The 19,304-nt window shown below is 39.5% G+C and overlaps 1 protein-coding gene and 3 non-coding genes across 11 annotated transcripts; 3 read left to right on the forward strand and 1 right to left on the reverse strand.

Annotated features, from left to right (window-relative positions):
• Window positions 1-477: 477 nt before the first annotated feature.
• LOC135426382 (apoptosis-resistant E3 ubiquitin protein ligase 1) lies at window positions 478-19,050 on the reverse strand. Of its 8 annotated transcripts, none has more exons than XM_064679449.1 (8): window positions 18,716-19,050; window positions 3,378-4,327; window positions 3,116-3,314; window positions 2,492-2,628; window positions 1,714-2,445; window positions 1,330-1,653; window positions 995-1,257; window positions 478-936 (listed from the first exon to the last, which is right to left on the reverse strand). In XM_064679449.1, exons 1-8 carry the CDS (start codon window positions 18,906-18,908, stop codon window positions 834-836), a joined length of 2,901 nt encoding a protein of 966 aa, XP_064535519.1. In that variant the 5' UTR covers window positions 18,909-19,050; the 3' UTR covers window positions 478-833. The 8 variants fall into 8 exon arrangements, with proteins under 8 accessions (XP_064535519.1, XP_064535520.1, XP_064535521.1 ...); XM_064679450.1 differs by having other exon boundaries at window positions 1,714-2,439; window positions 18,716-19,049; XM_064679451.1 differs by having other exon boundaries at window positions 1,714-2,421; window positions 18,716-19,048.
• Window positions 15,648-15,719, forward strand: TRNAQ-CUG (transfer RNA glutamine (anticodon CUG)). Its single transcript has one exon. It is a non-coding gene; the product is annotated as a tRNA-Gln (tRNA).
• TRNAQ-CUG (transfer RNA glutamine (anticodon CUG)) lies at window positions 18,053-18,124 on the forward strand. Its single transcript has one exon. It is a non-coding gene; the product is annotated as a tRNA-Gln (tRNA).
• TRNAQ-CUG (transfer RNA glutamine (anticodon CUG)) lies at window positions 18,292-18,363 on the forward strand. The gene has a single exon. It is a non-coding gene; the product is annotated as a tRNA-Gln (tRNA).
• Window positions 19,051-19,304: the final 254 nt, after the last annotated feature.

Below are 19,304 nucleotides of genomic sequence, written 5' to 3' on the forward strand. Positions count from 1 at the left end.
GATAAAAGCCGTATAGCTTATTTTGAAATGAACTAAGGTGATGGAGAAATGAGTAATATTTATTTCTACTCTACTTGCATATAGTTTTACAGTTTATTATTATTTTCTTGAACTTGTTTTGCACATCACACACAAGAGATCGTTACATTCGATTATGATTTCCCACTTCAACAACTAGATATCGGTTAGAGTACTATTTCTAATGATCTATAATTTATTGATTTGATCTTCGATTTAGTACACTGCTTTCAATATTTAACAACTACTTAAGGTTCTACATTTTAAATATGAATATTGCTTTCACATGAAGCTTGAGAACTCATTTAATTTGCGACATTTTGTTTACATTTTTATAGTAGTATAAACATTGCTTTTTGGTATTTCACAACAAGTTTTCTATTTGATTTGAAATACACGACCTTTTGCCCTTGCTTGGGTTGTCGGAAAATATTTCAATAAGACAAATAAGTTATTGACTTCAATGTTTTAAGCAATTGGCTTGCTTAATATTTTATAGTCTAAAAAGTATTTACGATTAACTTGCGTTAGTTTATAATTCAATTATCACATTCTCTTTGATGATGATATATATTCATTTTCATTTGGACTCGTTTCACAACGAGCTTTGCTTTTAGAGCGAATTCTAAATAAATATTGCTGTATGATTACATTTTTTTCTTCCATTAGTTTGCACAAGTGCAATTATTGAACAGGGAAATCATTGAAAGCGCTTAGAGAATTTCAAATTTGTAGAAATTTTACCCAGCCCTCGTATGGCACACAAGGCATAGGAACATAGTGTAAAAACAATTCCAGGGCTGACTCAGCTCAGCTCAGACCATGCCGAAACCCTCGCTGCCCTCGCTGATGGCCAGGAGCAGCGATTTCTCGAATTGCTCATAGCTCTCGTAGTCGGGCAGGCAGAGCTGATTGAAGCTAGAAGAAGACAACAGAACAGAAGTTAAAAGGCAAGTGATGGGGCATATATACGCACCAAGTGTGTGCCGTGGGCAGGTTTCCAAATGTGGGCGCCGCAGTTATTTGGAATTGGGGATTAAGCTCCTGAAAGCCGCCGGGCGGCAGCTGGGAGCAGCCTGTGGTGAACTGCAGCAGACGCGCCATTTCCGTCTGGCTAAAGTTACTCACGCCCGCCCAGAACCAGGCGAGCACGCGCCGGAACTCGGCCGAGTTTCCATTGGCAATGTGATGCGACTTGAAGTCGCTTACGGAATACTCCCCAGTGCCACACATCAGTAGCTAACCGAGAATGGAGAGAGCTTTGGGTTATATACCACTCATATATGTTGCAAGAAATAAAGTTTTCGTTACCTCCAGTTCGTTTTCGTCGAAAATGCTTAACAAGTTGTCCGGGATAATGGCATTGAGGCCCTTTAGAAAACTGTCAACTTCATCCTTGACGCTATTGCACAGACGCTGCTGGGCCAAAGCGTCTAGATATTGATTTTTGGTGGCGTTCGTCACGCGAGTCTTGGCACCATTTGGAATTAGTTCTATGGTCTTGTTCAGCTGGCCGCTGGCATCGTAGAGGTCTTCCACGAAGTACAGCTCCAGGGTGTCCGTGTCATCCAGATCTGTGTCGAGTATGTACTTGATCTTTGACAGATACAAATCCGGATCGTCCTGCTCAAAGTACTAGAGGACAAAATACAACTCTCAGAAATAAAATATATATGGAAAAATGATGCTACTCACCTTGTAGTGCACCCTTAGCCCAATGAGCTGAGCCAGAAACGAGCGACTGAACCGCGCGCGGACCAGTTGGCGGTAACTGCCGCCTAGGGCACTCTCGAAGAGACATTTACCGACCATTTTGCCGGCGAACTCAAAGTACTTGAGCTTCAGATGCGAGGGCCGCGTGGGATTGGGATGCACCAGCGCCTGGTGCTTGTCGTGGAATGTACAAAAGAGGCCGCTGCGCGAGTCAAACAGAGCGCTGCAAACCAGCTCAAACCACTCGCGGCGCAGGCCGCCCCAGTCGATGCCCTGCTCTCCCTGGAAGGTGACCTCGAAGTTGCCGCACCAGTCCGACACTGAGAAGCCCTTGGTGGCCTTCATGCTGCTCTCCAGAATCTTTTCGCGATGCACCTTGAGTGCCATCTTCTCGTGATAGTAGCTGGCATGGAATTTGCGCACCTCGTGATAGAAGAAATCCTGTTTGTCCTTAAAAGTCTCGGAGCCGCCAATGTTCTTCAGCAGAAAGTGCGTAAAGGTGGCTGCAATTATGTTGCGATCCTTTGAGGCCAGCTCAATGCGCGGCTGCGCGCCATCGTCAATGATAAAGACCGGCCCATGCAGCTGACTGACCAGCTGGGGTAGAAAGTGGAACTTGGTCGACGGACACAGTCGAAAGGTCGCAATACGTTTGGGAATGAACTTCAGTATCATTTCCTTGATCGTCACCTGAAAGATCAACGAGTTCTGAGCCTGAACATTTCGCACAATCAGTTTCATCTGCAACAATGAGACTCACCTGTTTCGGTCCCACATAGCACATCACCTTGCGCGGCTTGCTCCTCGTCGTTCCGTAGACGCTAAGCAGCTTCGCCTCATAGCAAATGTTGTGCTTCCGCGAGGCTATATTCTTGTGGACGAGCGTTGTGTCGCTACCTTCAATCGGTTAAGAAGGTTAGTTGATTAATTAACAACAATTATCAGATATTTTCGAGGTGCTGACGGCTAAATATATAAAATATACAGCAGATGTTTCATTTTTAAGAGATTGGGGGGATGTATCCAGTAGGGATATAACATATATTATTATAAGAACCTACAAGCGATCGGATGAATACCAAAATAGTGCAATCAAGCTCTTTTCGCCCATTTTACTTGACCCGCATTTTCTATCCAAGCGTGGATATTACAACTCTCACATGAATATACACAAAGACCTTTGAAAGCAAGCTGGAAACCGATTGGATGAAACTTGAAAGTAGGCCTATAAATGCTTTGACCCGCATTTAACCGCCAAGAGGGCAGGACTTTGCGATAAGTGTGATTCCTAACCCGCACGGGTTTAGACTGTGCGTTGATCCTCAATTACTCAGTCACTCAGAGACAAGTATGGTTGTAATCTATTGAGACGTTCAATACTTACTGCTCAGCACGATTATATCAAAGTCCCCGTTGGGCAGCTGCTGATCGCGATAGCTGATGATGGCGCGCAGGCACGTGGGCTCCGGGAAGAGAGCCGTCACCGAGACACGCGAGTTGACGCGGTCGTAGCTGAAGGCAATGGCGTGCTGGAGCTTCTCGACGGATACGCCGTGCAGATCATAGATGGCCACTCGGTAACCCTGCAAGACGGGGGAGTAGTTAGATTAGAAATTTGATTTACGGGGCTGGTAACCAGAAGGTACCTGGACCGCCTCGTCGGTCTGCTCGAACAGGCAGGCATTGCCGAACTCGTCCCTGGGTTCGATATGCATCAGGGTCGGAGAACTTGCGCAGCAGATGAGCGTGCTGGCCGGCCGGATAAACCGAGATCTGCGCGGATCGATGGCGCCGGGCAGAAAGTTGCGTACGAAGGGCGAGCCGGCGATGTGGCTGGCGCCGATAAGTACTGAGATCTTGTACTGACCCGCGGTGCGGACCGTAAACTTGACTTTGGCAATGTTGGCATTGTTGGGATCTGTGGATGAGCCCAGCTCACTGATTGTGACCACTTTGCGTGTACCCTCGGTGACCTCCACAAAGAACTGGTCGGTATCACAGATGGGATAGGGCTGGCCGTTGCGCTGGAAGAAGCGCACTATGAAGCACATGGTGCCGCCCACTCGGGCCGGATCCTTCCAGTCCCACTGCAGCCTACAGTTGGCAGGCAGCAGATACTTTCCGGTTACATACTGGAGCAGCGAGTGGCGCGCCTCGGGCGCCAGCGAGGGCTGTGTCATGGCGGCAAGTGTGACCAGACCGGCTACGGAAACAGACACCACCAGCATGCCGCCCCATGTCCAGGCGTCCTGATGCTGACTGGACTTGACCACCGTTGACCACAGCTGCGCCTTCAGAGCGTCCAGCTGTGCCTTCGATGTGGGCAGACCTTGACGCGCCGTCGACCACAGTTGCCAGTCCTTGCCGAGTATTTTGCTGGCACGCGAATCCTCCAGCCAGTACACGTCCTCCAGCGAGGCCACCTCAACGGCCAACAGACGCTGGTAATGATGCTGCATGCGATACTCCCGCAGCCATTCGCGCAGAATTAGCTTCTGCTGCAAATGGAGGGCAGCTCGTTGCAGGCGCTGCTCGTCACCCGGCGGCAGCTCCGGCAGACGTTCTGGATCACCAGAGCTTGACAACGATGAGATCCCTACAAGAAAAGACAGACGGAAATATGAATATTAAGTTACACAAGCATAAATGAAATATAAACAACTTTAGGCGTTGGAGCTAATTGAGTTAAATAGTCAAAGTTTGTGCAGAGCTCGAAACTTTAACGATATCATCGGCATCAAGGAGCACGCTCATCCACTGTGTGCTCCAATACAAAAATAAAACCAACTTAATTGTGTCTTAAATTACAAGCCAACTTATTTAGTCAGGCGACTGCGTCATTCGCGGCAGGAACTACTTCGACAACCATGCCAATCAATTATATTTCAATTTTTACGACTACCAAAATGAGTTGACTGGATTCGAGACCGTATCCAAATTTGTACGACCACCCGACCAGCCCACAAGCGCTTATCGCTGACTTCCATCGCACGAAATATTGTTGTTCTTTGTCCCCTCCCCAACCTACAAATCCAACCAACCTTTTGCAAATAGTCGACTCTTTGTCCCTAACTTTGCCCCACCGCAACTTTGGCTTGATGACCTTTCGACTTTTTCGCATTCTTCTTTTATACAAACCAACATATTCCCAAAATGTTCTAGCTAAATCTATTATTAGGTACGATGTTATCTTTCACTATTCCTTAACAATTTTATTGGAGTAACAGGGGATAACCCGTCGTTGTACGGACAATTTAACAATATTGCAAATGAAAGTGAAACTTATCTAATTCAGTCGAACTCAGACAGATATGTATGCTGAAAGACTTTCTATGTATATTGAGCTTTGAAAATTAGTTTGAAGTCGATCGATGAAATCAGAAACAACCTTTGACCCAATATCCAAAAGGCACATACATTTTTTAAAAAGATTAAGCGTCACAAAAATAATGCTTCTTGTAACTGTTTTAACCCATTTGTCACAGTTTCATATGGAACTTTTCCAAAATCCCTACTATCCACAATAAACATTTAATCTTCATACTAGGTTCGGCTTGGGATAAGAGTTGATCAGCAATCAGTTAATCAAAGATTATCTCCAGTATTGGAATGTTAAAAACGTAAATTTATAAATGTTCTAGCAAATTAATTTACAAGCATTGCCTTGAAATACAAATGACAATCGTTTGTCAGGAATTGATTATGATAGATAAATCAAAGCTATTTTTGCAAGAGCAATTTCAGAAATAATCCCAAATATAACGAAAAAATATCTTTTATATTTTCATTTCGGGTTCTTATAGTTTTCTTTTCCCCAAACTAGCTCAGTATTAAGAAACTAACAAAACAGATTAAAAATTATAAAAATTGGTCCATTATAGAGAGAGAGAAAGACAGAGAAAGACAAAGAAAAACCGAGAGAGAAAGTAGAGGGAGGGAAAGATAGAGACAGAACAAGAGATTGGAGGAAAAGGATCTAGATGGAGAGGGAGAGAGAGAGGGTGAGAGAGGGAAAGAGAGGTGAAAAGATGAGGAAGGGCGGAAAAAGAGAGGGAGGAGAGGGAGGAGGAGATGGAGAAATTGAGTGAAACAAGAGAGAGCCTCCGCGAGAGAAAGGGAAAGAGAGAGAAAAAGGCGAAAAAGGTAACAATGAAAGCTTGATAATTGAATGAGTCCAAGGTATCTCGTAGTCGAGCACTCTTGACTGGATTACTCGTCAAATGTTCTCTGTCTCTCTCTAACCACTGGCAACAAGGGCTGCAGGCCACAACCCACCTCAAGGCGCCAACAAGTAAGGCTGGAACTTAATCCGCGCGCTTGATCTAGAGTCAGCCGGAGAAGTATAAAAATAATGCGGTACGAGTAAATATTCGTATTGGCTTATTACATACACAACTAGTTAGTTTCGTTTGCGTGCCTGACATTTGAATACTATTTTATTTCTTAAACAATTGCTTTCATTCTCGAAGTAGCCCTCATAACATTATATTTATTTGCATAGTTCGTGCGGAACTTACGACTTCCGGTTGATTTCGTTAATTCAAAACGGCGAGAAATGTAAGAGGCAAACAATGATAGGCAACTTTCAATATTGAGCAACTTTTCTTCGATAAGCTCGAATGTGTCATTCGAATTTATTTCTATGCGCATTCTTGATTAACTTCGGTGTTTATAGTCCGATTTTTATTAACTTTTCAGGACTTTCAACTGTATTTCTATACGATTGCAGCATATGAGTTGAATAATTAATAATGTTTCGCCTGAAAACCCATGCACTGATCAGACTAACCAAAACACAACTAAGGAGTACCCAGTGCTGAGGTGGTGACACAAACATTTTAACTTCTCTCTTAACATAGCCACACATGAGGCACACATTCAATTGCATCTTCCCACAATATGTATGGAGAATATGCATTCTCGATTAACTTCGTCCTTTACAGTCTGACCTTTATGTACTTTTCGGTGAATATAAAAGTTTTTATAGATCGAAGCTTAAGGTCATTGTTGTTATTGTTTTCAATTTAAGGGAGCGTGGGCGGAGTTATTCAAAAGTTCAAAATTCTGACTTTGTGCATGCTCAAAGGGTACTTTTATAATCCCCGACATATATATGGTGAATACCCCAAATCTGGATTTCTAGTTTAATTGAGCTATCAACGATTTGAAATCAACTTTATCTGAAGGTTTAATAGAAGCTTCTACCTTTCAAATGACAAATTTAAAGTATATAATTTTCGAGATTCAGTGGACCTCATTTAGTGGACCTGATCAAACAATTGTAGCTTACACATTATCGTCAAGAGAAGAAAATGCGATCACACAGGCACACGGAAAGGAATATTGACATTGCACAAAGCCAACATTTTTCAATAAGTAAACAGAATATAAACAGTTTTAAATCTTAGAAGGGGACCTTTAGGGGAACCTTAATGATAATACAAAACTTGGTCGAGTTTGAAGCGAACTTGGCAGAGCGGAGACATTTGTTATTTAAGAGAGAGAGAGAGAGAGAGAGTAATGGATACATCGTAAATCTAGCTTAACTCACCAATCGCATGCCTTAAACACAATTTGAGACTTACGCAAGGCAATATCTTTTTTGTGGCTCTATTTGAGGGCCAACGCACTTGCATGTTATAAATCAAAAGTGACATGTCTAAATTTTCGCTAAATTGATGCGAAAATCCTTTAAGCTTAGCGCAAGCTTGGAGCAATATCAGTTCCTGGCTAATCGCTGCATCCTCAGGCATCAATTGGATCTGAGCCATATGAGAAAATGATATTGTGTGAAGTTCAATTATAACTTTGTTAATTTTGTCATAAAAGTAGAAGCTTACTGCGAAACATTTAATATTAGTCTTAATGTTCCATGTTCTTGAATATGAGTAAAAAGTAGAGTTTAGATAATTTTGTAACAAGCTTCAATTCCAGATTCAATTCCAGAATGAAAGTTAATTATGGACAAAGATATACAATCCAATAATCTTGATTATTATTTGAAAATAAATTAATTCGTGTCGTGCAGAATGAACGTGAAACTTAGGGTTCGAACCTTTGTGAACCCTCTTTTGTGCAATTGATGCGGGACAATATACACATATACGACGAAAAAATAATGTGAGCAAAAAGAGCCGTGTTGAGTTGGGCGAAATTGAGGTACAATTTCAGCGGAGAGTTTTTGATGTTTTTTCTTAAAAGATTTTCCGATGCTCCTTTTAACTTGAAGATTATAAGAGCTAGACGCTCCACATTTGATTTAGTTCAAAAATATTTCACTTTTGTGATGCCTTCCCTCGCACATCCCATAACTAAATAACATTTAGTTTAGGCAAAGCCTTGCCCTTAGCTTATACACAGATTTGGATGTCACATGTAGGCAGGAAGAGATTTTTGTTTATGCCAGTATTAAGCATGGATACCTACTCTCTATATGCTCTTCTTGTCTACTTCGTCTACTCTTAGAGTGTCCTTTTATAAGTTCAGCTACTTTTGTATCGATACCTTGCTGTTTCCCCGCCCGCAGATAGGTATATCTATCAAGCTTGAACATAGATGAGAATTACATATAAAAGAGTCCACACTTGGTTTGCTTACACTTTTTATGTGACGCAACACCAACACAATTATCTGAACATTCAATTTTAATTGAAAAGCACGTTTTACTCTGCTGGCTTTACTCATAAATTCAAATGCCACTTTGGCAGCAGCCTCTGCAAATAACGTATACGCAAGGTTGGCTGACAAACGAATTTTTCGCTCAGCGCTCTCATTAGCGATATATGTATAAGGTGTACAAGGTGCCAAGTGCTCGCTATATGTCGCTTGACAGAGAGCAGAATACATAAACTTATATTCACAGACTGATGGCTAAAACCAGGCTTAAGGCTCTAATGGTCGTGGTGACTTTGGTCTTAAAGGAGCGCAAATGAAATAAAAGCCTCTAAAGCATGCACAGTTGCTGAAAACATGTTTAAGGTTAACTCAGCGCAAGAAACTGATTCAAACCCGGAATTCCAGTTCCTTTTTACGATTAGCAGAAGAACTGAAAATTACTTTTTGGGATAGTTGAAAAATTATTGATTGAAAGTAATTTAATATATATTTTTTATTTATTTATGTTTGGGATAGTTGAGTTAAAACTATGCCTTGGGCTATGTCCTGTGATCATAGTGTAATTTGTGTGTGTATCAATTTACAATTCACGATTCACGAACCGAATCTTAAGTTCAATCGACCTCCCAAACATTTTTGTTGCATTCACAGCCTTTATATGTTTTAAATCTAAAGCCCTTATAGAATGGACTGGCAGTCGAACAAACATATGCTCATAACTCATATGCTGACTATTTCAGATTTCTTCTGATTTTTAACTAACTAAAACGGAAATTACACTTCATATAGAGTATTGCGCTGTCGGTTACACCTGCCCGCAAAGTTCTCATTTGTGTTTTAGTTAAACCTTATTGTTTCTAGGTAAGTAAAATGGCCTTGCCTTAGCCAGCTTAAACATTATGATTAATTCAAACTTTAACTAGCATTTATTTATGTTTTAAATTCTTACCTTTGCTGAACACTTTGCTCGTTCACTTGTCGAACGAGACTTAAAGTATAAATATTTATGTTTAAATATGCTCTTTTGTGGTAATTTTTTTTCGAACTTCTATTCTATGGACAACTAGTTGACGTTTAAGACCTCAGTTGCTAAGCAAAGTTGAATTCATCGAAAGATTTTGAATACTTTGTGATTATCAAAAGCACGCTTTAGATGAAAATACCCGACTAGGGGATAACTATTACTCAACCCAGAGTTCTCGGAACAAACTTCTACCGTACTCAACATATAATTCGGATTAGTGGATTTTTGGGAAGATACTACAAAAATCATATATCCGGTATTTCTGAGCTGGTTTCGGACCTCTTTGGTATTATTCTAAGCTTGTAATGCCAATGACTATCGAAATACCAATTTTTCGGGCTTTCAACCTAACCAAAGCATTTGATAATTTGTAATCTTGGAACCTTGATAATTTGGAATCTTAATCGATCTTACGAAGATGGCAATAAAATTTTGTCATGTCATGTGTATCACAAGGAAGGAGAAAAACACTGTTTTTATGGCGAAATTGTTTTGTTTTTCAATATGATTTCAGCAGTTACGCAATACACTACTCTCCCCAGGTAAGAATCTACCTAAGCGGAAGCCGTAAACAATTCTAAAGGGGCAAGGGAATGCCTGGCCTTTCATCTGGCTTTTCGCTCTTCTGTTTATATTTTTTTTGGTATGGGTGTATATATAAGTTTTATAGTGTGTAGAAGCCTTATCGAGACTCGTCACTTTTTGTATAACTCCAACAATGGACCTAAGCTACTCCTAATGGGGCTGTTTGCGCAACACAAACACAATAATAATCAACAAACAGTTTCGCAAACGCACTAATTTATTAACTGCCCGTCAACATTTTCTTTATTTATTTAAGCATAGCATTGAAGTATTTGCCGCAGAAAATAAATCCCAACAGTTTTATTATATATACCCTGGTGTACCAGAAAACTGTTGCGACTCTTTGCTAATTCTTTTAGATTTTTAAAGCCTTCCACACAAAAACCAATATATCCTTTTTTAGCCATCGCGTACAAATACATGACCTACAATAGGTAAACATAAGTTATGCCAGGACTGTATTTAATGAGGTCTTTTCACTCACACATCGCAAATATTCACCTCACACAAACACAGGTGAGCATGTGGCACACTGCGAATTCGCATAAATAAATTTACACTTGGGCACCTGAATTGAAACGTGTGTGCGAATTCGTGTGGCATATGTGACATATGTATGCATCCATGTTTGAGTGTGTGCAAACGAATATGCAGCCGATTGTGGCTGAAATGAAGGACATTTAGCAATAGTATATGCATATATTTTACTACTCGCTGACAGAACCGGCGTTGCCCAGGCCAAATCCATTTTTACATCATTCAAAATGATTCGAGACGTAAGTAAGTCGTTATATAGGTTTTGTATGGATAACGAGTTAATTATATCTATGGAGTTAATTATAAATGGAGTTACGAGAAGCATAGCTCGAAAATTATAAAAACTAGACCTATACCGACCTATAAAGGCTATTTTATAATAGTTCACACAGATAAATAATAATGTAACTTATTCGATACCTTCCTCCATTACACACATTTGTAATAAAAAAGCAATATAAATCTTAGTGTTAGATTCAGTTAAATACGAACAGTTGGATGCCTAAAACTTTCAAAGGCCCCGGACCATAAACATTCAAGGTAATCAGGAATGCATTTCCTTAAGTTTCCAGAAGGAAAGGCAACTCAAAGCAGGGTTTAGGGTGTCTCCTAGTCGGGCACTCCCGACTTACTTGTTGTCTCTTGCCTTAAATAAATTATATTGCCAATATATTTTTCTTGGTTTTTGCTTTTTTTGTTATTATAATTAAAAAATTGAAGTATTTAAATAAAATAATGCATTAGCATAACTCACATTTTTTTTACTAAGAACCTGCGAGTGTTACCCGGCATTGCACGCGCCAAGTTTTAGTTTTAAATGATTCTTGCACTTGGGAAATTCCAATCTATCCTTAGTAGACCGAACTCTACATCTCAAGTTATATTATATAAAATTATAAATAAACTTTCACTCAGCCAACCTTTAATGATATTGAGTAAAATACATCCTGTGACCTTAATTTATCACTCGGAAAAGTTGGAATTCTCAAAAATTGTGAAGAAACTTCTCAAATAAATTGCATAAAGATCTTTGAAAATAAGACTGAGAACGACCGGAAGACAAAGTTCCGGCAGTATTCAATAGTTGCAGGTGGATTTAGCAAAATTGCTTGAACACATTTTCATTAAGCTCTTTGGGTTTATTAGTTCGTAGGGCTTTGAATATAAGCTTGAACCATCAAAGGGTTAGATTAAAATTAAATATTCATAAACATCCTTGGAAATGAGTTTGAACCAAAAACGTCACCCGACACGCCCACTTTCAGGGAGAAGCGGTGAATTTTGCGAAAAGTGTGAGAAACCTCTTAAATTAATTTAAGCAAAGAACTTTTAAAATGAGCTTGGGATCCGACCAAGATGAAAAATTTCTCAAAACCTCGTCTCAGCGTTAGTTAAAAACTTCAGAGTCCCGCTCTTACCAGTCAACTAAGCAGGAGAAACAGTTTTATGTATATAGACGTTTCTTTTTTGATCGACTTTGTTACATTATCGAGTCGTATTCGGTTTGTAAAATGTTTGTGAACCGGATAAAATATCGTTGGTTGACACTGCCGTATTGGACACTGGTATATATTAATTTTCAAGAGAAACGAATAAGCTCCATTATTTCGGGACCCACACGACTTTTACGTAAGAGTGAAAGAACGTAAATGTTCTTTTATAACGTGCAGAGCGGCACTTTGCGTTCCTTTGGGACTACCATTTGGAGCTTGGCACGCAAACAATTCATTTCTGTAAATCCCTCGACTTTTAAATGGATTTTATTCAAAACGATTTTGGGCAGCCAGCTTCATGTAGACATAAAGCCACGGCTATTGGCGTTTTCTGGCTCGGCGCGGTAAATGAATCGCGGGTCAGGGTCAAACGGAGAAAAACTTGCGAACGAGAACAATCATAAAATGCGCATTCGACCAACTCTTCCGAGTTAGCCACAAAAAAAAAACAAAGGCAAGGGAATGTTCATGCTTTAAGGTTGGTTTTTAATTGGCCTGGCCAATTGCGTGGAAACTATTTTTTTCCATTTGCCCGTGTGCACTCACCTGAGGACGAGGACTGCGAGTGTCGCATTGTGGCCATGGCAATGGAATTTATCTCCGATTCGGGCGACCACATTGTTATATATTGGGCTGATTTGCTTTGTAGTGTTATATAATCGATTTATTGACCGCGACGTTTTTTAAGTTGCGTAATTCAAATATTGTATGAAGACTTTATTTAACTCAGGAGATACTTCATGTTGCATTTTGGTTCATTTTGAAAGGGGATTGTTTTTCATTTTGTATTTGTTGCTGTAGTTATTTAAATTTATTTATAAATGTTTTAACATATTTCAAACCAATCTAGAGCTGCTGGACACGGGTCACGTTAATTAAACAAGAGTTGAAAATATAATGTTGCTGGCAATGTAAAAGAATCTGTTGCCAAATCGAAATCAAAATTGCGTCAGAAAAAAATTTAAGATGCCAAAAAAGAATTGCAAAGGATAAATAATATACTTAATGATGAATGTTCGAGATGCTGACACATAGATACATTCCCGCAAACTTATCTACAATCTTCTCTGCATAGTATAAAAAACACACAAGCAAGCTATTAATATTTTCTTGAACTTTTCTATTTGCTGTCAAGAAATAATTATTTTTCCTGAAAATCGATAACAAAGTTTACAATTAAATAATTTTATACCCTGTACCCATTGAAATGGGTAAATGGGGTGTAATAATTACGTGCAAGATTATGTAACAGTCTGAAGAAAGCATTTCCCACTTGACTGATTAACTGATTATAATAAGCTCTATCTTGTAGAGTTAGAAAGCTGAACACCTTAAACTCGATCTGCATAATGACTACGTGATTTAAAGATTTGAATTCAATTGACTTCTCGTATATCCTATGCAGGTTTTTGTATAATCTACAAAGTTTAGGAATCTATCACTTTGTAGATTTTGACTCCAACAATATTAAAAGGAGTTTTCGGTGAATACTTTCTGAAATTCTACCTAGCAAACAAAACGATTTTGAGATTTCTGAAAGTTGTCAACTCACATGAATACGGAATTAAATCGCTGACATGGGGAGAACCTCATGATTTTGACGATTAAAAATTTAAACGTGAAAAACACAAATTGAAAATAAATAAATAAGTAGGCAAAGACAAATGACTATTTAAGGATTCAACCATTACGCTCTTTTCAGATCTCGCAAGATATTTAAATTGTTTTAAAAATATTTTATCTTATATATATGTAAAACACATTATCTGCGAATTTTAATAGAAGCATCCACACACAAGCAAGCACACTTTCTGCGTCGCCAAGTGGACAAAAATTATACTGGCTGTGCCCCGCCGCCCGACAGCCGTAAGTGAGAGTGAGTCAGTCGAAAAAGAACCGCAACAGCAGCACCTTCTTCATCCTCCACATCCTGCTGCACATCATCATTGCCATTGATGGCGCCATTTTTGTTTTTGTTTGCCTAGCAAGCCAATCTGAGTGTGTGTGAGTATCCTGTTCCCGCCGGTGCTTGTAATCCGAGCTGACAAACTTTGTCTGCAGTTATAAGCACTTTCCCTGTGTGTGCGTGTGTGTGTATGTGTTGTGTGTGTGTGTGTGTGTGTGTGCGTGTGGCTGTGCTCTTCGTGTGAATCGATTTGTTTGTGTGTGTGTGTGCCTTCTGTCGGAATTCGTAAGGAAAGTGAGCTGTTCATTTGCTTTAGGGTCGCCAAGTGGCCGGCCGACGTCTATTTAAGTTTTCCCTCCCTGCTCTTTTATTTATACAGCCAAATACACAAATATATGTGTGTGTGTACGTACATACATGCATACATGTATGCATCTGTGGTGTGTATGAAAAGTCAAGTTAATGGTCTCCTGACATTTTTAAAGGGTAAACAATCGAAATACTCGTACGTCCCTCCGTCTTTCAAATTAGGCTCTACTAATTTAAAGTTTTTATTGTTGTTTAGTAGTAGTTGCTCGTCGAGACGTTTCGACCACATAATTCATTGCGATTATGCACCGCAGCTCTATTTTCGTCATTATACAAGTGGAAATTATTTTTCATTTAAGTGTGTAAATGTTTTTATGTGCTTTGTTTTTATTCAAGGATACCACAAAAGGCACAATATGATAATTCGTTGGAGCAGAGATGGCGGCAGCTTTAATGTGGAGCAAAAGAGATGGGACAGAACAGTGCGCTAGAAAGAGAACGCGAACTTGAGAGAGCAAAGAGCGAAAGCTGAATTACTGCTGCGATATTGTAATTGTGAGCAGACAAATGCGACAACAAAACGCAAAAGCAACAACGAAATGCTCACGAGGGCCACGGCAATAATGATAACTAACCGCAAGAGCGCCGCCAGCGACAGCAGCAGAGCTGTCAACAGCAATGCGGACCATATGCCAGAGCGAGATAGCAACACCATCAGCAGCAGCTTCCGTCCGGCGTCTGGCTGCTTGGCCTACATAACAAAAACAGTTGCAGCTCCACTGTTATACGGACATCTAATGGGGAGGGGGGAAGAGACGGGTGGCAGGCACTGGGTAGGCAGGCGTTGGGGGGTGAGTTGACCAAAGAGAACGACGCAATAAAGGGCCTCTTGTTATGTGCACATGTCTTTTAGACTCCTCTGTTGTCGTTCATGCTGCTTTTCATTGCCACTCGAGAAATTTTTAACGGTTTGCCAGCAGCCACGCGAATCTTTTTAATTTGTTTAGCACCACGCCTCAGCCTGCAGTGCAAGTGGCGCACTTCAACGTTGCCCGCATATGAAGAAGCAGGCGCAATTTCCTTTCAATTTCCTTCCAGGCAAGCAACAGCAAATTGCTATAACAGGCACTTAATGGAAATTTCTCTCTGGCCCTCTGCCGGCCGTTGGTCAGTGTTTGCCAAACAGTTATTTCCTCAGCAACTTCAACGACATTCATTGGCTACTTTCCCATTCACAGTCTGTTGTTTTTCTTGCCAGAACCAAGTACTTACGACTCGTAATGGCTTTTCGGACTCAATACCAAATTCTTGCAATACCTCCGACTGGTATTTGTGATATAATTCACAAATATCCGGCCTAACCTTATTGTGTGCATATATATGTTTATTAAATTATATAAATGGAAAAAGGTAAAATTTTTGTTAGCTTGTGGTCGTTTATCTAATAGGTTCCGTGGTGTAATGGTTAGCACTTAGGACTCTGAATCCTGCGATTCGAGTTCAAGTCTCGGTGGAACCTGAGTATCATACTTTTTTTATATTAACAGAAAAAATTATTGAATACTTATCGGGAAGAGCAAAGAAGAGAAGACAAGAGAGGAGAGAAGAGAAATATGCCGTATGATACACGATACAATTTAATAAAGTATTTAAGTCTCTCAGATGGAAAGAGAAGCGACCACGGCAGGAATGACTTGTGGTTCTGATCAGGAATATATAAATATATAAACGGCATCATTTATGCCTTCTTCCGCCTGTTAATTGTATTTACACATTATCAATAAACTCTTTTATCCATTTTAATTATGAACAGGAAATTCGAATTGTAACCTTTTTCGGCCCCATAGTTTGTAGGTATTAGAAGCAGGTCAACCTGAATGTCATTTTGGGACCACGCAAAAAGTTATGTGTCGAAACGAAATTTAGGAATACACAATACTAACGCAGCAGTATTAACGGTAGAAGTACGAACAACAATAGCACGGTAACTGTAAATGTAATAGTAACTGTTACTGCGACATTTGAAAGCAGCCATAGAGGATTATGGCCGCAACCAGGGCCCAGAGCAGAGGTTATAAAACATCTGAGTGTGCGAAAATGCATTAATAAAAAACAGCGGAACAAACAATAAAAATGTATTATGCAAAGGATTCTTGGCGCGAAGTTGTATAAGTTTATAATGGCTGCAGGTGGTGACCCTTTTGCCACGTGCACCGCAAAATAGGTTAGGCGAGTAATATGTCACTTGGCATTAAAAATAATTGTCTTTTGGCATTCAACACGAAACGGGCAAAGGATAAAAGTAATGCACGGCGTCTCTTTTCATTATGGCTCATTAATCTATGCATGCATGTGTATTATCGATATTTATGTTGTTAATGCTTTTCACTTTTTTTGCGACTACCGAAAAAAACGCAAAGCGCCGCGCACCGACAGGCAATCAACCAGCGGGCTCCGATGTTAAACGAAAACTGAGCATTTAAGGACATTTACGATTGATTTTATACCGAATATACACGACTGGCCAAATTCGCCGAGTCGTGTTATTGCCTTGTTGTTGTGTCACAGAAAACTTCGTTTTGTGAATAGCCGAAAGCGAAAAGAGAGCGCCCGAGCCGCAGTTCGGAGTGAAAGCTTTCGAGCCTTGGCCTGGCCACACATCCCAGAGCTTTCGTATTCCAGCAGGTTGTTTTTTGTTTCGCCAGCCTATTAAAATTACAATGTGACTTTTACCTAATAAGCCCTAGTACACACAACGACTTTGTTAGCCAATTTAATTATTTCTTTCTACTCTTGAATAACAAAACATTTCAAATTTGCCGCCATTCAAAAAGAGTCCGATTTTTACTTGAAAACAAAAGAAAAATATATATCTTTGGTTTGCGTGTCCTATTTGGCTTCTCCGCCTAAACATCCGATTAACCCACATTGATAAATATAACTAGTTTAGTCTAGGCAGCTGCTAAAACTTGTGCTCGATATGGAACACATGGCAGAGCTCGACTCTACACCTTTTGTCAAAGAATAATATTTATGTACCATAAATGCACTCCCCTACAAAAACAAGTAAGAGTGCGCACTTCATGCTGCGGCTGTCCTTTTTCTTTCCTATCCTCGGTATTTACAGTCCGACCGATACAAGTTAATAGTCCATAACAATTTTTGAGGAGAATCATTTAACTTAAAAGCAGAGTTTGATATATTAAAAACCAAAAACTTTTCTATGTTAAAACTCTTTTTTTTTAACAGTTCTTTTAAAAGACATATAAATGATATAGTTATCCGAAGAAATAATTAATGGATAGTTTGGTCAAGGTCTAAACAAAACAAAAATAGTTGTACTTCATTTACGATCTATCGCGTCATTGACAACTAAATAGTATAGAGGTTCGATCCCGCCGCTTTCGATATATAAACAGACTGCAACAAATATACGGATATAAGCAAAGTTTCACGATGTTAGCCATAAAATGAAGAGACTTGTTTATACAGAAATCAACAGACGAATAGACGTGCCTGGCTATGTCAACGGATTTTATACAACTTAAATTGATCAATTTTCAATGCATTTTACATATTTATCCGATTCATTATTTTCGAACAAAAATAGACATGTAGTTGGTTAGCTTAGTTTATACATCTGATCATTTCGATGAAGAATATACTTTTTTTTATATTTTTTTCTTTGCAAAACTATATAAACCATACACACCGCATGCTAAAAATGAGAAATAGAAATTAAATACTAAAGAGTTGGTTTTGAAGTGTCTGGTCAATAAAAGATAGATCTTTTGATGATCAATATACATTGCTGGTTGATACAAAACACATTTATGACAAAATTGACACAGCGGTTCCATGGTGTAATGGTTAGCACTCAGGACTCTGAATCCTGCGATCCGAGTTCAAATCTCGGTGGAACCTGATGAACAAAGTTTTTTTTCTATTTTTCTTTATTTTTTGAGGCAACACAAGAATTATATATCAATAAAATTGTTATATCAGATCAATTTTGTAATGTTTTTTCCCCTTAATTGACGTCTTCAAGTTTGTAGATTTTTATTATTAACTTTTTAGTTGAAGATCATATAGGTTCCATGGTGTAATGGTTAGCACTCAGGACTCTGAATCCTGCGATCCGAGTTCAAATCTCGGTGGAACCTGAGTTCGATTCTTTTTTAATTTTTTTTTCTTTTTATTTTCAGTTCGATTTTAAATACTACGCTTGGAAGAAGCTAACAAAATATTTGTTAGCACGTGTTACTGTTTGAAGAGCTTTCGAGCCACCTGTATACACACACTAGCTGAGGTCAACAATGCGCCAAAATGTGAAGTGCACACACGCAAACACAACAATTGCATGCATGCATGTATGTATATGTATGTAACACCTATCGGTAAATACACACTGAAATAAACTAGTGAATGGCAATATATTATTTGCACACCTTTTGACCCTAGGCTCAATAGGGAAATTATATACGATGCAGCATGAAGCAGGTCTTATTGACTTACCTTTATCACGGAATAGCCGCTTGTATGCGAGCCATTCGTCGGCTGTGAAGCTGGATGGGTGCTCGGGCCTCGTGTAATGATGCAGCCAGTCTGGATACGAGGACCAAATCAATAAAACAATCTTTACCAATGAGATGGTAAACATTAAACTCAACACAATTGCTATCAATACTTTCAGCGAGCCTTTCAACATAATAAATAAATGCACATGTACACAATTGTTTATAAGCCGCAGCGTATTCCCCTTTGGATTAAAGCACGCTAAACATTTTGTTTAACATTTCAGAATTATATGCACGTCGCGACTGCAGCGTTGTTTACAACGCGAGCAGCGCAGAACAAACCATTTTGCTTTTTTTGTGTATTTGTGACATACAGAAAGAAGCGTAGTTAATAGCTTGAAGATTTGATTTAAATGCAGCCGTACATATTTGTTTTTCTTTTTTTCTTAACACAAAAACATTAAACGATACAGAACAAAACAGAATTCTGTTTGACTTGGTGCATTTGCCTTTCTGCTGAACAGCTGACAGACAAGGTTACCGGAAAGTCATTGCCAACAGTCTGGCAGCACTGTTGTCAGCCGATA

This window comes from Drosophila montana, unplaced genomic scaffold (genome assembly GCF_035044405.1).
Source record: "Drosophila montana isolate Dmon_TW-CO22-7 unplaced genomic scaffold, ASM3504440v1 contig_1_1, whole genome shotgun sequence".
NCBI classification, from domain to species: Eukaryota; Metazoa; Arthropoda; class Insecta; order Diptera; family Drosophilidae; genus Drosophila; species Drosophila montana.